An 18,466-nucleotide genomic window follows, 5' to 3' on the forward strand; every position below is an offset into this window, starting at 1 on the left:
ATGCTTTTGTGATGCTAGTGTTTTTTGTGATAGTTTTGTGATGCAAACTCACAACTCTCTCTTAAGGTTTAGAGCTTCCTCAGCATTGTCATGGCGACAGCACAGGTTGATGAGCATGGCGTACGCGGCAGGAGTCATATCCGTTTCATACTGAGCTTTGAGCTCTAGAGCTTGATCCAGTTTCTGAGTAAAAAGGGATGAAGTTATCAGGAAAACCAACTACACACATTCACACAAATTCTGACAAGCATTTTTAGTCATATATGATTTGTGACAGACCAATACATCAGCCATTTTTGGTCAACATTGTCCAAAAATGTCAGAATTTCTTTATATGAACTATTTCCTTGTTATCTGACAAGCTGACATGAACAAAACCTGATGTTATTCAAGCATAAAACTGTTGTTTAGTTACAGTTTAGATTGTGAATCCCAAATGTTCAATGTGGTTTTGTACACCACTGTATCAATCACCCACCCTGTTGTAAATATTGATATTGGCCATTAAAACAACCAAATCAGTCAAGTCAGAACGATAAAAATACTCATTGGTGTTTAAAGACAATAGATCCCACCTCCTCCATACACAGGATACCAATGATCCTCTTAAGGACAGAATCAGCAGGCTTTCCCTCAGCTTTTAACTCAGCCAGAGTCTTTTCCAGAAAGGACATTCTCCCCTCCACACCCTGACCGAAACAGAAGGTTATTGGCATAACACAGTTGACTCACCGGGCACGTTTGCTCAAAACAAATACAGTAAAGCACTTACTTTAAACAGAGATGCATCAGACACCATTCCGTTTTCTTTTTTGTCCACGACCGCAAGCACATCCTGAAAGATTAAATAAAGTGGAACTTTTTATGAAAAATTTCAATTGATGCACGCGCATACAAAACACGCTTCAATGACGCTAGGCTAGTCGCTAGAGCCAACAGAGCCCAACCCACAAAAAAAAAACACCCTTGGTATGGTGTTTTTGTCAGTTTTATTGTCTGTCAAATAAAAATCTGTAATACAAATCAAATACAGAAATATGTAAAAGTGCCACTAATAATAAAATACCTTGATAAGCTCTGGAACATGATAGGACTCCAGAATGTTTCGGATTCCTCGGAAGATATTCAGAGATATGGTGATATTCTGAAAAGCAATAACGTATTGACGTCAGTTTTGAAAACAAAAAAATTCTTAAAGCTAAAAACAGAATTAAACAAACTGACAAACACATGAAGGCATAAGCACAACCTAAAACGTTCTTTAGCTTTGCTTCAGTAGTGTGAAAGCGTGTGTGAATGTACCATGTTCTTGAGCAGGCCGAAGTACTCCCTAAGCTTCTCTTCTTTGGACTGCACCTCTGTCTCACTCATGGCATCAATCAGGTTGTATAAAAAGTAGGGCACATTTTCTGCAGAAGAATAGAAAAAACAGTTGGCACTTCCTAATTCAATAACCACGTTAATAAAGTCACACAAGATCACAAAGGGAGCTTGTCTAGAACCCGAAAAAACACCCCTGCAAAATAAGCTCTTATACTGTGTGTGTGTGTGTGTGTGTGTGTGTGTGTTGTGCTGACACAAGCGGCTTTGCTGCAGTCTTGAGTGAGGTCTGTTTTAACAAGTGGCTGGCAGCTGACAGGATCCTCACGAACACATTTGCGTTGTGCATAGCGATGGGATGCGACAGCGAGATCGTCTCCATCTCTCCCACCTGCTCTGAAACCAGGGCAGAAGCCTGCTTTGGTGCAGCAAGACGCCAAACATTGGCAAACGCTGTGTTAACTCAGCGCAGAGTCAGCAGGCAGACAGCACTCACGCACACGGCTACTATTCAGACTGCATCAGGCATGCACACTTAATGCAAAGAACGGCTGTCAGGATCAGCTCCATAAACAAGAGCGGGAGGACGGAGCTGGGCACACGCCTGCATGAAACTGGCTCAGATGACATACGGGTATAGAGATTATTAGGACATGTACACGGAGGCAGCAGTTCAAAATCCACCCAAAATCAAAATCCACCCAATTTATTTTCTTAATCTGTTACACGTGCACACAATTGTTTCCACGCATTTTCTTTTCATTGAAACAGAGCCATAATCTCTTTGGAGAGCTGATTGATTATTTGTGCGTTTTTTTGTCATTTGTGAGAATACAAGGTATGTTGATGCATGAGCAATTAATTGTAAGTGCTAAAAAGCAAAAATGTTGATTAAAAAGTGTAAAACTCTTTAGTTACTAGTTATAGTAGTTCGGTTGTATAAATCTACCTGAGTACAGAACATGAAACAGTCATATGTTGAACATACAAAGAGTGTGAAACGGTACAATTATGGAACGTACCAGAACTTTCAGGGTCAACCCGATTGAACCGACTGTCTTTATAAAGAAGGTCTGTTATCTGCAAAAAGAGATCAACATGTTATTTTTTAATCAAGATAAACAAAAACCTTTTTTTTCACATTTTCGGGCACTTCTGATGTTGTTCTTACCTTTGCCATACGTTCCACATCCTGAAACCTGAAGGGGGCAGTAGAACATCAAAGATGACTCTCATACAATCACATATAAAACCAAACATTCCAAGATCAAGTTTACAAAAAACACATAGGGATTATTGTGCTTTCTAGCAAACATTTAGCATACCATAATTCCTACACCTTTCGACTGCTAAATTTTCATGAATTTTTATAAAGATGTTGTTTAATCATTTAAAGGGATAGTTCAACCAGAAATAAAGATTCTGTCATCATTTACAGTTTCAAACCTGTATAAATGTCTTTGTTCTGATGAACACAGAGAAAGATATTTGGAAGAATGCTAGTAACCAAACAGTTCTTGGACCCTATTGACTACCATAGTAGGGAAAATTACTTTTTTTTGCTGAACACAAAAGAAGATATTTTGAAGAATGTAGGACAGCAAACTGTTCTGGGGCACTTTTGACTACCACTGTCATTCTTCCTACTATGGTAGTCAATGGGGTCCAAGAACTGTTTGGTTAAAAGCATTCTTCCATATATCTTTCTTTGTGTTCATCAGAATTTATACAGGTTTGGAACAACTAGAGAGTGACTAATTCATGACAGAATTTTCATTTTTGAGTGAACTATCCCTTTAAGAGACTGCAGGCAAAGAGCAATCTGCAATGAAATAACTAACCAAGCATAAAAAAATAAAATTTATATTCACTTTAAAAATTTCAATGATTTTTTTTAATATATTTTTTTTACATATTGCAATATGTCCTATGTAATTTATCATGTAATGTCCATTCATTATATTATATTGTGTTAGATTTGTATAATATTCTTATAACATTTTGGGTATTTTGGGGGTCCACATGGGACCTCTCTGGATTTTAAATGGCTCTCACACATACACACAAACGCTCACTGAAATGCACATACTGGCACACAACGCATTGTGAAATTAATGCAGAGCCGGTAGTGTGCTTGACGCCAGACAGCAATGAGATGAGAAGAGTAAAAATGACCCAACATTGTTTAATGATTAAATTATCTTCTGACCTTGACTATTACAAGAACAGGTCCCTAAGGAGACAGGGCCCGACAACCCCCTCTACCCCTCTGACAACCCCAATTACCAAGCTGACATCCATCGCTGCTGGCAACCTCCCTGCTCCACTTTCACATCTAAATGCTTTGCTAAATACAGAGGACAGTAGCATCTGCTGCTCTGTGGCCTCTGTGTTACGTTCTGACATACAAAACACAGCTCAGTCCTTAACTGCCGTGAATGATGGGATTAATTTTACATCTGCGCTAATATGAAACTGCACTGAATGAAACAATAGGAAAACGGATGCTAAATGACATGATCCAGACAGATTTATGAGCATGTGTGAGGAAGGAGCTGATTGGGTGGAGGAATTTGCCTTTAAACAAAATGCCGTTTCTACAGATGCTTGAGGGGGTCAATCTTTTAGCATTGGACAACCATCAAAATCCAAGGCAACAAAGAGGACAGAAAAAACTCTATTTGCATTCATCCCATGCTATATTTGCACTAAAGAAGACCGCATTCATATGCATGAGGTGAGGAATGAGTGACTATCTCGCCAAAAGGCAGAAGATACACTGTTATTTACTCACCCTCTGAACCCATGGAGTAGACTAGCTCTGAATGCACTGAGGTCAATGGCTGGGAGGGTCGGCGAGGACACTGTAAGAAGTCAAATGCATATATCAGTGTATGCTATGACCATCAAAACAGTTTAAATTGTTTACCCAGTTTTAAAATAAGCCAAAACATCTGTGATCATTTACTCACCCTCAAATTTTTACAAACCTGTATAAATTTCTTTGTTGAGATCTGTTTGGTTACTGACATTCTTCCAAATATCCTCTATCAATTGTTATAATTTAATCAACTGAATCAACACAAATGCGTTCAGTCGTCATGTGAGCAGGTGGTGGAAACACTGCGAAACTGCACATCTGACACAAGACATGTTTCTCCATGTGACTACTTTTAACATTTCAGACATTTGCTTTAAGATCACAAAGTCTTTAAGACGACTAAACACATTTCAATCAAGTGACCCTAAAACTTGAAAGGTAATGTTCTTCCCTTACTTTTGCAGACATTTGTGGCTTGATAAAGTGAAGCACTTTATACTGTATGTGTTTTGTGGTATTGATGGTTAATTGAATCTGATTGACAATTGTAATGATAGGATCAAAAATATTCTTAAAATTTTACATGAGTAAAAAATCTACAGATGGAGAGTAAAAATAGGAAAAAAAATACAACAGAGGACATAACTATGAGGGTGAGAAGGTACCATCCATAATTAAAGTCTCGTGAACCGGAAGTTGCGATCATTTTTACTTCCGTATTCTGACACATTTCAGAGTGAAAAGGAATTTAAAAGGAGAAAATTAGTGGGCGTGGCTTGTGTTTTTCACTGCGAATTGATTGGATGTGTAAAAACAGCTGTAGCATTGATTTTTAAAATGAAACTGGTAGCAGACTGATAGTTGAAGGGGAGGAGTTAACAGATGCTCCGGCCAAGCCATCTAGTTTACATCATTTGAGATGGTTAGTCATTTCAGCGCAGAAGTGCATTTTCAGATTTTAACTGATTGTGAGGGTACATGAATTTTAAAAAGAATATGACCCACTTAGATAAGCTATTTATTATAAACGCTGCAATATTTCATTTTGAAATATGAATCGTCATTTTTAATTTTACTGGGACTTTAAACAAGATTTGTCCCTATTCACCTCTGTCAGAGGAGGCACTTGGTTCTCTATCTTCTCACATATTCACTCGCTAATTACTTAAAAGGCCCGATGTGCTTATAGATGCTTGGGAGAGAATGTGCATGTTTGTGTGGCTGTATGTGTAGTCCTGATGGGAGGTAATTAGTCTGCAACTGATGAGTGTTAGCTTACCGGGTCCATCTAAAACATCAAAACTAAAAGCTCAACCCGAGACCATGAAATTATTTATAGATGTGCAGAAGACAGGTAGAGGTCATTATCATGGACATTACTTACTCAGAGAGAGCAGCCCTTCAAAATTTCCACGTGATGCTTCCATTCGCAACTCCGCCACAACGAAGCTATCGGCCTCCACATCAAAGCCGGCCTCCTGCAATTATCAACCCAAGTTAGCCAGCGTTTTAGAGCACGAAAAACATGAACATGAAACGAAAAACACACGCTGTGGAATTACCTTGAGAGTAGCGCGAGCGCTGTCTACTGACCCAAATGAGGGCAGGGTATATGTAGTGAAAGTATCGACATCTGCGGAGACGTCCAGCTCCTGCATGCCTCTCAGAACTTCCAGAATACCTAAAGAAAAACCATATTTAAGACATAAAATGTCTGCCAGACATACAATGCAGCAGTGTTTATCTCAGTAGTGCTCGAGGTCAGCAACATCTGGTCAGGCTCTACCCGGCTCTCCAGCAGGGCCTTTCACTCCCGCCTAAAGCAACAACATGCATATGGAATAGGTGCGTTCAACACCGACAAATGTTTGTGGGTGAACATGTGAACAACGATCTGTGTTGCGTTTACTCTTCACCTTGGTCCTTGGCACTCTGTACTGCAACGCTCAGGGGACACCTAGCCCCCTAAATAAAAGATAAGACTTGCTTTTATCTGCCATTAAAACCCGAGCGGCCGCTGGCAACCAGCACACGAAAGCATTAGCCAGGTAAAGCACCTGGAGGCCACGTCTATCCATCCCATCTCTCAATTTTATTCACATCTAGGCTTTTTTTTCATTCATCCTTTCTTGAACTCAGTGGCTCTTTGCTTTCAATGGAACCCGAGAGCGGTCTTTTCATTCTCTCGGTTTTATGAGAGAAGCACACCTGTTTTCATGTTAAATAATCCATTGCTCCATTTGTCGGCTGTAAGTTGGCTCAAAAAGCACAGGCTGATATGTAGAACGTGAATGGAAGATAGATAGCCAGTCACATCTCTTGCTGATTCGAGACGTTTTTTCACTTCTCTCAATTCAAAAAGTGTGCGAGTGGGCTTTTATGGGACAACTCGGGTTCAACGAATCCTCTGATGACCTCAAGACCTTTGTGTATCACTGGGTTTAATGATTGAACTGTAAGCGCAGAAAGTAACCCAGACCACGGTCTCTCTTACTAAAAGGGGACAAAAGAGGAAAGGTCTAAGGTTTCAAATGTAAACAGAAACTGTATCTTCAAACAAGCTTAAAATGAAATGCATTTTTAAAATTTCAAAACGTAGGAGGGCAACACTTGTTATACGAGAGGAACTGAAAGAACAGATCACTTTCTGCATTCACGGCTTGAGTTGTTTCTCCCTCAGTCCTTGAGCTTAGTAGAACACAGAAGTTAATGAAGATATCATTTCTGCAGTAAAGATTTAGAAGTAATCTGCATTTAGAAAAACGTCACTGATAAATGCATGACTTTCCAAAACATGTCTGGTGGAGAGTTCATAAAATACAAATATAAAAGGTTGTTGTAAGCTATGTGAGGGTATGAGGCGTTTCTCTCGCATCGTGTCACAAGCAATGAGCTGAATTGCTTCTTGAAACTGACAAGCCCAGTTCGCTGGCGGCTGGCGAGACAAAGCTAGCATATGCTTTCTCAAACTCGCCTGCCCAAATCCACACCTCATCAAAATGCAAACTTTTCCCCTCTCTGCACTCATGAAAACCGGTGAGAGGAGCGGGTGGGGGGACGTCTGCCCGCTGGTGACACCTGTGGACAGAATGTGACATGGCGCTAAATATTTCATGGCCGTGCACAGCGGTGCACGTAATTGAAAGTGAATTCCCTCAGAGCGCTCGCATTTACATAAGACCCAGTCACTACAACTTTTATCATGTAATCTTCACCACTTCAACACGGAGGAAAGCAAAAAAACAATGAAGACGGATATAAAGGCGTGTGATCATGCATATTTCATAAAGGTTATTGATGTAAAAAATAAACAACTGTATACTGATACACACAGAGAGAAAATGGGTTAAGAAAAGAAAACTGCTAGATATTTTAATTTATAGACATCTTCTTAGGAACATGGACTCTACTAAAGCCCTATTCGCACGGGATTAGTATTATCTGGGGACCTCTGGTCATTTGTAATAATTGCAGAGATTGTCTGTGATCATGTTGCGCATTCGCACTGGATAAGTGAACTCTGTGATTTTACTCGAATTTACTAACTTATCTCCCAGAAATGACGTGAAGGCGCTTCCCTCTTTCTAAACATGGCACGAAAGAGAGTTTAACACGGATGCGCTGTCTGACAGAGATTCATTCATTGACGCAGCCTTCAGCCCTTTACCGTACACACCAGACTGGACCTCGCGTTGCGTTTTGCCGCGTCCCACAGTTTAGAAGCTATAGTTTCAAATCGCGCTTAAGTGGTTTAAAAGCCTGTACACGAATAAGAGCGTGATTACATAATGTAACGCTAGACAAAGGATGTCAAAACAAACGGATGCTGCGTTAATTGCGTTAAATATTTTTCACGCGTTAATTTGAAATAATTAATCGCATGCATTAACGCGTTACCGTTGACAGCCCTACTTGAAAGTCTTGTCGTTGTAGGTGTAGTTGTATGTAAACAGAAGAATGTTCCTTACCGCATGCTGCCATGCATGTCAACCATCTCCATATATTCCTTCTTTTTTGTTTCGCTCTTCTGATCCTGTCATGTTATTTTACAGTGAATATTTTCTCTCTGCCAATATTATTGTTGTCTGGTATGTAGCGACATAACCCAGCACCCAAAATACTGTGAAAACACTCCAACGCAGCTTCCATTCTTTGCGAAAGATGACTGAACAGGCGCACAGAAACCTTGAAAAAATGAGATACGATCCCGCCAAATCTTGTTCAAAATTTCAAAACGCAGAGATACCGATTCGCACTGGACTAATATTATCACAGGACCTCTGTGTTCGTCAAAATATGGAAGGTAATTTGTGGGGGAATTTTTACTTGACAAATTACAGACATGGCCGTTTCGCACGGGATTAAGATCACAGACAATCTCTGCGATTATTACAAATGACCAGAGGTCCCCAGATAATACTAATCCTGTGCAAATAGGATTTAAGAGACTGTTTGGGAACGTTCCACAATTGCTGTTAAGACGAGTCACTCATACAAACCAAACAAATGCTCATGTAAAGTTACTTAAAGGGATTGTTCACCCAAAAAGGAAAATTCTGTCATGAATTACACTCTAGTTGTTCCAAACCTGTATACGTTTCTTTGTTTGGTTGAACACAGAGAAAGACATTTGGACGAATGCTTATAACTAAACAGTTCTTGACCCCCATTGACTCCCATAGTAGGAAAAAGGATAACTGTAGTCAACAGTGCCCCCTGAACTGTTTGCTTTCCTACATTCTTCAAAATATCTTCTTTTGTGTTCAACAGAACAAAACAATTCTCAAGTAATTTTTTCTACTATGGTTGTCAATGGTATCCAAGAACTGTTTGATTATAAGCATTCTTCCAAATATCTTTTTCTGTGTTCATCAGAACAAAGAAATTTATACAGATTTGGAACAACTCAAAGGTGAGTAACTGATGACAGAATTTTTTATTTTTAGGTGAACTATCCCTTTAACGTTTGGATCAGTTTTGACACTAGGAGTGTGCAAATGTTGCCTTCAGGTAAATATTCCCGTTTGTTTTTAATGCACATCACTGGTCTCATTGTACGTGATTATTCTCTGTGCATGTTATTTCAAATCATGCGCCTTCGTTATTGTTTAATTAACATACATAATAAAGTATTCTGTGTCTAATTAATTTTTTGGCTGACATAACAAATCCCTAATTTTTCAACCTCAACAAAAATGAGCTCAACAAAAATGAGCAGGCCTTCAGTTTAGACTTGATGATATTCACCCAAAAAGCATCTAGAGCTAGAGCATCCGGAAATGCATTGTGCTGACTAACAAATCCAGACTCCATGAGGAATGGCGATTAAGAAGAATTAGGCTGATATATCAGACTCTTTAGACAAAATGTCAAATGCTCTCACATCTGTAGGTTGCTTTGAAAAAAAGTGCCTGCTAAATGAATAAACGCAAGTGTAAAATATACACGACTCACCAGTAATGTTTTTGTCTTTTTGGTGATGTGTAAACAGAGGCCAGAAGTAATGAGGTCTGACAGGCAAACCCCCTTCTTTCATCTTCTTCATGAGCTCAACAGACATACCTGCAAAAAGGTGAATGACAACATATTTACACCCGAGACAAATCCAGTATTGTACAAAAGTGCGCCATAAACTAACAAGTCTTAATGGTCCTGTAAACAATTGGGGTCATTTTGGTCACACACGACAATCTACCTTCTGGTTTGTGTTTGGTTATAATTTAATCATTTATTTTATATTTAATTTGCATTAATATTCATTTAGATTGATATTTTATTGTATAGTAATTGTCTTCAATTAAAATGACTCAATAGTTAGTGTTTCTTTGAACTCGCTGAAACGGTCTACAGTATGTGTAGTACACTCACCAGTCTTCTTGGCTTCTAGGGCACACTGAAGAGTGAACTGCAGAGGTGTAGAGTGCAGACCAGAATCTTTCAGATCATTGCAAAATCTAGCCATCTTTTCCACTGACTGAAAGCCAAATTAACAGATCATAATATCTCACAAACCATCCTACAAATAAATGTAATTCAAACATACAAGTGCACAGAACTTAACAGTACACCTGTCATACTCAAGTGAAGGTTTGGCAGATGCATTCCTCACCTTGTCCATATTGATGCAGTGCCGGAGAAAGAAGTTTCCCAAGTCTGGAGAATCACTGTTCTGTGACTCTACCTGCAGGCCTGTGAAGCTTTTCAGCATAGAAAACGCAGTGTCCTCATGCCCCTGGGTGATCAGACTCAGACAGAGGTTCATTGCATCTGAGGACATGGAAAAACATTAGTTAAAGTGTGTGTAGTATCAAAATACAATGCACTCCAAAAACCTATAACCCTTCATCACGCTACATGAATACACTGTAATATTTCTATACACACCTGGCACATATCCCCTCTCATGACGCATACGTTCCACAATCTCAGGCATGTACTGCTGATGGCCGGCCTTAGTTAGACTGAAAACCACCTGCATTAAATCTCTGTCCATCAGATGGATGTCAGCATTCTCCACTGTCACTAGAGTCTGGACAGAAAGCACAATAAACATCTTTACTTTCAAGTTCAGAAATATACTGCATAATGATAATACCATCACATTATACTGTCTGTCCAGCACTTACAGTTAGGTCCATAAATATTTGGACAGAAGCACATTTTTTGTTATTTTAGCTGTGTATCAAAATGTATTCGAGTTATAGTTTTATAATGGATATTGTCTTAAAGGGGTCATATGACAAGGCTAAAACGAATATTATCGTTTGTTTCAGATGTATTGCAAAGTGTATACGCAATTTAAGGTTAAAAAATGCTGTATTTTCCACATACCATGCATGTTTGTATCTCCTCTTTGCCCCGCCTCGCCAGTTAACCAGTGTGTAGTGATTGGTTGAATACTGCAAGCGTGTGACGTAAATGTAACACATATTATCATATTTGGAACATCAGGTTCCAAAGCAATTGTACTGACAGGTACGCCCACCTTACTTGCATATACATTTGAGAGGTCTTAATAAAATCATACCACGAACTGAAGTAGATTTGTGGGGGTGTGGTTACACGAGGCGTTTCAGGCAGGTCTGAGTGAGCATTCGCTTTTAGATAGAATGCATCTTTTGTTCCGACACTTTCATTTTTGCAATTTTACGTGTCTAATACATGCATGGGCAACTTAAAACACACCAAAGACACAGAAAAACACGTGTTCGCACCATATGACCCCTTTAAAGGAGTGTACTTCATTTAGAGTGTAATCACATCCAGATTATCTGAAGGATTTAGGAATTACAGCTCTTTAATATGAAGCGCCCCCTTTTTCAAGGGACCAAAAGTAATTGGACAGTGGAATCAAAAGCCGTTTTATTCACAGGTATGGGCTTTTCCTTAAATCATTTCTTCATAAATTAAGTATGTTAAATGTTAAAGCTGATTCTACATGTGGTGTTTGCATTTGGAAACGGTTGCTGTGAACCCACATCATGGGGTTCAGGGAGATCTCCATGCAAGTGAAACAGACCATAGTTAGATTTCAAAAACACAACAAATCCATCAGAAAGATGCCAGGAACATTAAGAGCGGCCAGATCAACAATTTGGTACATTCTGAGAAAAACAAAACACACCGATGAGCTCAGCAACAAAACATTCCTGGGCGTCCATATGAGATAAAAGTGGTCATCCTCTCCATGATAAAGAAAAACATCTTCACAACATCCAGACAAGTGAAGAATTAATCCGGATGCTTCTGTCACATCACCAAAAAACACCAGTGAACCAGTGCCTGAGGACGTCATGCATGGAAATGGAATCAAACTGCCTGAACACTATTTTACTGAAGATGTTGTCTGCTCATATCATGAGATATTCCAAGCCTTCTCCATATCTTTTATTCTTTTTAGTCTTATGCAGGCTGAAATGAATTTGATCACTCCAAAAAATGCTTTTTAGAAGTCTAATCTACCCATCCTATTCTTGATGCTTTTGCACCTTGTTGTGAACCCTCTGTATTTTTTCTTGTGTTCTCTTTATTGTTTTGATTGACAAACATTGACATTTTTACCTCTTGGAGAGTGTTCTTCACTTGTCTGGACGTGATGATGTTTTCCTTTATCATGGAGAGGATAATGTCATCATCCACCAATTTTATCTCATATCGACGCCCAGGATTGTTTTGTTGCTGAGCTCAGCGGTGTGTTTTTTTTTTCTCAGAATGTACCAAATTGTTGATTTGGCCGCTCTTAATGTTCCTGGCATCTTTCTGATGGATTTGTTGTGTTTTTGAAATCAAACTATGGTCTGTTTCACTTGCATGGAGATCTCCCTGAACCCCACGATGTGGGTTCACAACAACAGCTTCCAAATGAAAACACCACACGGTGTGCACTTTAAGACAATATCTATTATAAAACTGTAACTCGAATACATTTTGATACACAGCTAAAATAACCAAAAATGTGCTTCTGTCCAAATATTTATGGACCTAATTGTATATTACTAATAAAGACAGACCTCTTTAATTTTGTCAATATCGCCTTTCTCAGCATAGACATTGAGAAGAGACAGGTATGTGTCTGGGCCGGGCTCAATCCCCGCCCCTTTCATGACTGTCAGGATGCTCTCGGAGCTGTCCATGTCCCTGCACAAACACCAGATCACTCAGAGCTCATAAGTGACAAACACACAGATGAAGGACATACAGAAAAGCATAAGGTCAATTGCAGCGTTCATTAGAAAGTCAGATTACCCTGCTCGTGCATGGCCTGTCACTAGGGAGTTGAAGACAGCCTCTGTGATTGGCAGGTCTTTGCTTTTCATAAAGCCCAGGATTGTACTGTAGAATAGAAATGTGATACACCATTGTCTCTAATTTTGTTATTAGATCGTATTTTACAAAGTACCAATTTGCAAAAAAAGTAAAATCTCAGCTTACCTTGCACCTTCAATGTCACCATGTTGACAGTATGCTGCAATTAATCTCTGATAGGTTACCTAGAAAGTAACAACATATTATACAATTAATAAACATCCAATAACATCCTTTAATATACAGTACATTTGTGTAATACGTCTTATTTTTGGAATCTAGTTATCATTCGTTGCCTGCCAAGAATAAAAATTTCACCCTAGACAGACACCCTAAAAACTATACTTACCCGGTTTGGTTGAACATTCGTTGCTTCCATTTTTGCAAGAAAACCAGTTGGAGAGAATTTGAACTCATTCTGCAAGTACGTTTTGAGCAGAGCATTGTAATGGCTCACATCATAGGGAGCACCTGCAGTAAACAGCAACATAAAAGATAAATTCCCAGGAATAGATATATGAAAATGTACTGTTTAAATGTCTTTGACTCATATACCAAGTTCTTGAAGCTTATCCCAGATACGTTGAGCCAGCTCTGTGCGCTCAGCAAGAGGAACCTCAGGCAGCAGAGAACCACAGCTTCTCAACAACAACAGAGCTTGATTTCCACTAGGATATCCTTTTGGAATGTGACGTGCATAATAAGCAAAGATAGGTTTACATTTATATGCAGAAATAGACCTACGAGAGAGAGGTTATCCAAAGAGACAAGTACCTGTTCTGCAAATGTCGTGGAAGATGCGCAGAAGCAGTGTTTTGGTGACCCTGCCTGTCCTTCTGACTGAGCTGTCTAGTTTTGCCAGAGCCCAGTCAAACTGCTGAGCCTGCTTGGAACGGACTGCCAGACTGGGTTCATCCTTCACCGGTCCCCTCTGTTCGGGGACAACACCATACTGACGCCAGCTCGCACAGGGCAAGGCTGATCTGTATGAGAACAGACTGCAGAAACAATGTCCACAATTAGCCTAAACGCATGGCACTGTATACTGTACTCAAGAGATGCAGACAATCTAATAAGATCATAATATGGTATGACACAAAACAGTAGTGATGATTGAGCTTATAAAACTTTTTTAGGCTAACTAAATTATAAAATAAAATTGTTACAATCTCATTTTAAATCTTGAAGACTATCATATGTGGAATCTAAATAACTATAATGAAGCCTTAAGTGCAATGTGTAAAAATACAAAACACCCCCTGAATTACAATGTGTGACAATTGTTTCCTGTGATATCACTTTAAACACTTAGCACATGCCATAGGTCAACATGTCAAGGTCGTTTCAAGTATCTTTTATATCCAATACGCAAACACTTATTTATCTTTGACACAATTTTATTTATCTGTCTTAAATGTAAATTCTCTAATTTAGTTCTGCAAAACCAAAGTAGCTGAGATGCGACGTGCTCACCATCTAGGATATCACTTATGCAATGAAGACATATCTCTCTTATACAACATCATGGGTAGTCTACAAATCATGACTGCTATACTTTAATATGTGTTAAGACTTAGTTAAACAGTCTGAACACAGCACAAGATCAATGTGTTATAACCCCGCAGTAGATGTAAAGCAGTGATCACCTTTCAATGACAACTGCGTGATCTAAACACGCATGGGACAGAGTCACGGCTTTACCTGTTTACATTAAACCGTCCCGAAACTGTCTGACGGCCACAAGACCCTACACATTTAGTCCCGACCGCTCCGCTGTACAGGCGACCAGCCGCCGGTCCATGTCTGCTGCTCCCTATGACCTGAAGCAGTGAAGTATGTGAAGATTTCAGGAGCCGGGCTGATCTTAAGAGCGCAGCCATGTTTAGCCTGCATGAGAAACGAGCGAAGGACATCCGTACCACGTGACAGGCCAGAGGGGAACGGACGAGACCAACGCGTTCACAGGGGTGTTTGTAATAATATCACGTTCATGGCTTTTTTTGTCATTTAATCAGTTATTCAAACCGTGTTACAATTCTGTTTATATTTTTAATGATCTTAAACACGTGGCTCTTTAGTGAGGAAAAACTAGCAAAAATCAGTTTTTGATCAAGAACGAAAAAATTACGATTTTGTGGAAAATGTCAGTTTGACGTTGTTTGACGTTCGTAAACCTCATGCACTTTCATGTTTTAAACAGATAAAGCGATATAGGGGTTATACACACAACAAATGTGCGCAAAACCTCGTTTTATAAATCACTACTTATGTTTACAAAAAACATAACTGCTCCCTAGACAGTCTGTCATCATTTACTCATCCTCTTGTCATTTCACACCTTTATGCCTTTTTTCTTCCGCAGAACACAAAAGAAGATATTTTGAAGAAAGTTGGTAACTGTACAAAACCATTGCAAGTGAATGGGTTCCAGTTAACACCATTCTTCAAAATATCTACTTTTATGTTCTGTGGAAGAAAGAAAGTCATACAGGTTTGAAATGACAAGAGGGTGAGTAAATGAGGACAGAATTTTCATTTTTGGGTGAACTATCACTTTAAGTTCGGGCCACATAACATTTGTTTGTTGCCGCTGAAACCGTTTATGTTGCTGATGTCATTTACTGAAACATTCACAATTCACTCTCTATCTATATCAAAAATGTGATTTGTGTGGATTTGTCATGCAGTGTGTATTTTGCCTGATGAGACACATTGTGTACAAGGATACTGAAGCTGGAAGATGATTGGTACCAGCTTGAGGTCAGTTTTGGAAAAGGTCAGCTAGGTGGGGTGTTGTCAAGCACAGACTAATGCCCACTGGGCCACTCTGTCTTGTGCCGGGCATCAGGGGCCAGGGGGCCCCGATATGTCAGACGTGTGCCATGCCAAACTCATTTCCATAGCTGACACACACTGCAAGCGCACAGCAGTAGGCTACACACACTACACAGGTGACAGGTGCCAGGCACGTTGTTTCACTCGTCTGAGAGTCTCATCCCTGCCTGGATCTCACTCTGTCAACCCCTGTCTGCTGAGCCCGCCCACAGTGGGGTGTACCGAGATGGTGAGCAGCTTTGGCATGGCAAGCAACAGAAACAGCACACAATGTGTTTCAACAGCTCAAACACAGAGTTTGGCCAGTAATTGAAAGGATAATGAAAGTACCTTAAGTATTTAAAGTATTGGATGAACTTAACTATTCAAACAAGTCTGAGATACCTCAAAGTTTGTGAGCTGTTAAAAGCCTGTTTGACGACCCTCACCTGCAATGTCAGTGAGCACGTGCCACTCCTTCAGACTGGTACTGTCAGTTCACCTCTTATTCCAAAGGGAGCCCTTGCTTTTCGTTGGCATGAGAGCTAAAAATGGTGAGCTCAGGGGACGAAATATCTCAAGGTCACTGAATTATAGAGGAGGAGAGAAGAGGTGAGCTGAGAGGAAAGGCCTCACTCCTTTCTGTTTGCTGAATGAACTCAAGAAGGGTCTGTTCTGTTTTTCTGCAGCATGAATGCATCTGTGTTAGTCATTTATTATTCATCAGATCTATCAATTATTAACTGATTATTTTCCTTCTCTTGCTAAATATTTTTTGCTGATCTTTCATCTTTATAACCCATGCACCTTAAAAACTCTTCGTTAAAAATGAGTAAGATCTTAATTTAAATCCTGAATTAAGTTTATTTTGTGACATTCTTATTTCTCGTTTTAAATTGCTAAATTGTTATTCTCATATTTCGGTTTTTGTTCTTTGTTAGCGGCAAAATGCATTCGATTTTTCAGTTTTTTCATTCTTTTTTATTCTTCAGTTTTCTTTATTCTTTTTTTTAAGCGATTTGATGTTCCCAGCAATGCAAAGCGCGAGAATATATTTCATTCAAATTTATTCGTATAACTTTTTCAGTAACACTGTTGCAAAGCAGATTTACAGAAGGCACAATGTATACAGAATATATTAACACATATAAATAATTGAAATGATCAGTTCAGAAATATATAGCCACAGAAAAATGTAAGAAACCTTTCATATAATCAGCATTTCTAAATGTATTGTGGTCATTCCAGTCCAGTGTTTGTTGAATTTCTACAAAATCAAACCTCAGGAGTGACATAAAGTCATCCAACAGCAATGTGAAAGACTGACAGCCTTTCTTTGCAGTATTTGAGGTCGAAAAATACAAAGCATCTATTCTGTTATTTTGACCTGTTTCTCCAGTTTTCATTTTCTGCAAATAAATGCAAATAGAAACAATATTTGTATTTGAAATTTGGGAGAAATATTGTTAGTAGTTCACAGAATGAAACAAAAAGGATGATTTTACCTAAACAAATACCTATAAATAGAAAACTCACATTCCCTTGTTGTGTAGACTTTATCTTTTTTACATTATTATGTAGATTTTGTAGTTAGTGTTTGCTACTAATAATCCCTTGCTGTACACTTAATTTGTTACAACTCTCTCCACATATATTTTAAATAAAATAAAATATGTGAAACATTACTATTCTTTGTTGTGGACTAACAAGAAAAATGAAGTTAAAAATTATAAAGGTTAATTGGAAACAAATGAAGGATGTTTAAACCTCACAGACATGAATATGCCTCATGAACTCCAGAGATCACAGAGAGCTGAAGTGTTGAGGAAAGAGAGAAAACGGTCTGTCCCAGAGGATTTGTCCCTTTCAGTGTGGATGAGGGAGTGTGAATGTGATGGCAGTAGCAGGGCTCTCTGGTGTGAAGAGTGTTGTTTTCCGGAGTTCCTTGTGAACTTGAATGTCACACATGATGATAGAAGGCAGAACTGTGAGCTGGAAACGACACTGAAAACACATGGAAATCTCGAGGGGTTGAGAGACATGAAGGAATGTAGACAGTCTCACAGGCAGAGATGAACTGGGACTAACAATACCAGCTCACAGGGGGAGTTATACGGTGCATTATATGCGTATAATACAGATAATACAGATAACACATTTAAATATGTTCATTGTAGAATATTGTAGGAGAAAGAAATTCAAAATCTGCCATTGAAAAACAGACTCCTGAAACATTTTTTGACATGAGAAGGCTCACAAATCCCTTCTCATTACAACTAAAGTTTGCATATTCTTCCAACTGAAAATGACTCAGATGTGTGCATCAGCCCTTATTTTGTGTACGTGTCTGTATACAAAACATACACATAATGATGGTAATAAGACTATATTGTGTATCATTTCTATCATTATGCTGTTGTTGTCATCCAGGGCCATTCATGCATCATCACCTTTCTCTACCCTCCTCATGACTTCAGTCCTGTCCGGCTGCATCTCCGTTTCGATGTGCGACGGCCGGCTCCATCGCTCCACTGACCTGTTCAAGCGTGACGGTAAACGAGAATTCATATATTTGCACACTCTCACATGAGACCGCCTGTATGATCTCACAACAGGCCGGGATCCTGTGTCTTTGGTGGAGAGCCGTGCCTGAGCCGGAGCATGGCAATACACTATTGTAATGAGCCCCTGGTCGAGAAATAATCA

The 18,466-nt window shown here is 39.2% G+C and overlaps 1 protein-coding gene across 1 annotated transcript in view; it reads right to left on the reverse strand.

The window, feature by feature from the left end:
- The window catches only part of lrpprc (leucine-rich pentatricopeptide repeat containing), a 40,700-nt gene extending 25,844 nt beyond the window's left edge, over positions 1-14,856 (reverse strand). Inside the window, exons 1-21 of the mRNA XM_057342369.1 lie at positions 14,648-14,856; positions 13,721-13,944; positions 13,502-13,624; positions 13,296-13,417; positions 13,073-13,131; positions 12,887-12,973; positions 12,652-12,778; positions 10,526-10,670; positions 10,251-10,408; positions 10,010-10,115; positions 9,596-9,703; positions 5,704-5,822; positions 5,526-5,619; positions 4,115-4,184; positions 2,492-2,519; positions 2,343-2,400; positions 1,303-1,409; positions 1,067-1,144; positions 773-835; positions 576-689; positions 53-183 (exon numbers count right to left, since the gene is read on the reverse strand). Of these exons, the coding sequence (XP_057198352.1) occupies positions 53-183; positions 576-689; positions 773-835; positions 1,067-1,144; positions 1,303-1,409; positions 2,343-2,400; positions 2,492-2,519; positions 4,115-4,184; positions 5,526-5,619; positions 5,704-5,822; positions 9,596-9,703; positions 10,010-10,115; positions 10,251-10,408; positions 10,526-10,670; positions 12,652-12,778; positions 12,887-12,973; positions 13,073-13,131; positions 13,296-13,417; positions 13,502-13,624; positions 13,721-13,944; positions 14,648-14,826 (2,300 nt within the window). The 5' untranslated portion in view covers positions 14,827-14,856. The remainder of the gene's footprint in view (positions 1-52; positions 184-575; positions 690-772; positions 836-1,066; positions 1,145-1,302; positions 1,410-2,342; positions 2,401-2,491; positions 2,520-4,114; positions 4,185-5,525; positions 5,620-5,703; positions 5,823-9,595; positions 9,704-10,009; positions 10,116-10,250; positions 10,409-10,525; positions 10,671-12,651; positions 12,779-12,886; positions 12,974-13,072; positions 13,132-13,295; positions 13,418-13,501; positions 13,625-13,720; positions 13,945-14,647) is intronic.
- Positions 14,857-18,466: the final 3,610 nt, after the last annotated feature.

This window comes from Triplophysa rosa, linkage group LG9 (genome assembly GCF_024868665.1).
Source record: "Triplophysa rosa linkage group LG9, Trosa_1v2, whole genome shotgun sequence".
NCBI lineage: Eukaryota > Metazoa > Chordata > Actinopteri > Cypriniformes > Nemacheilidae > Triplophysa > Triplophysa rosa.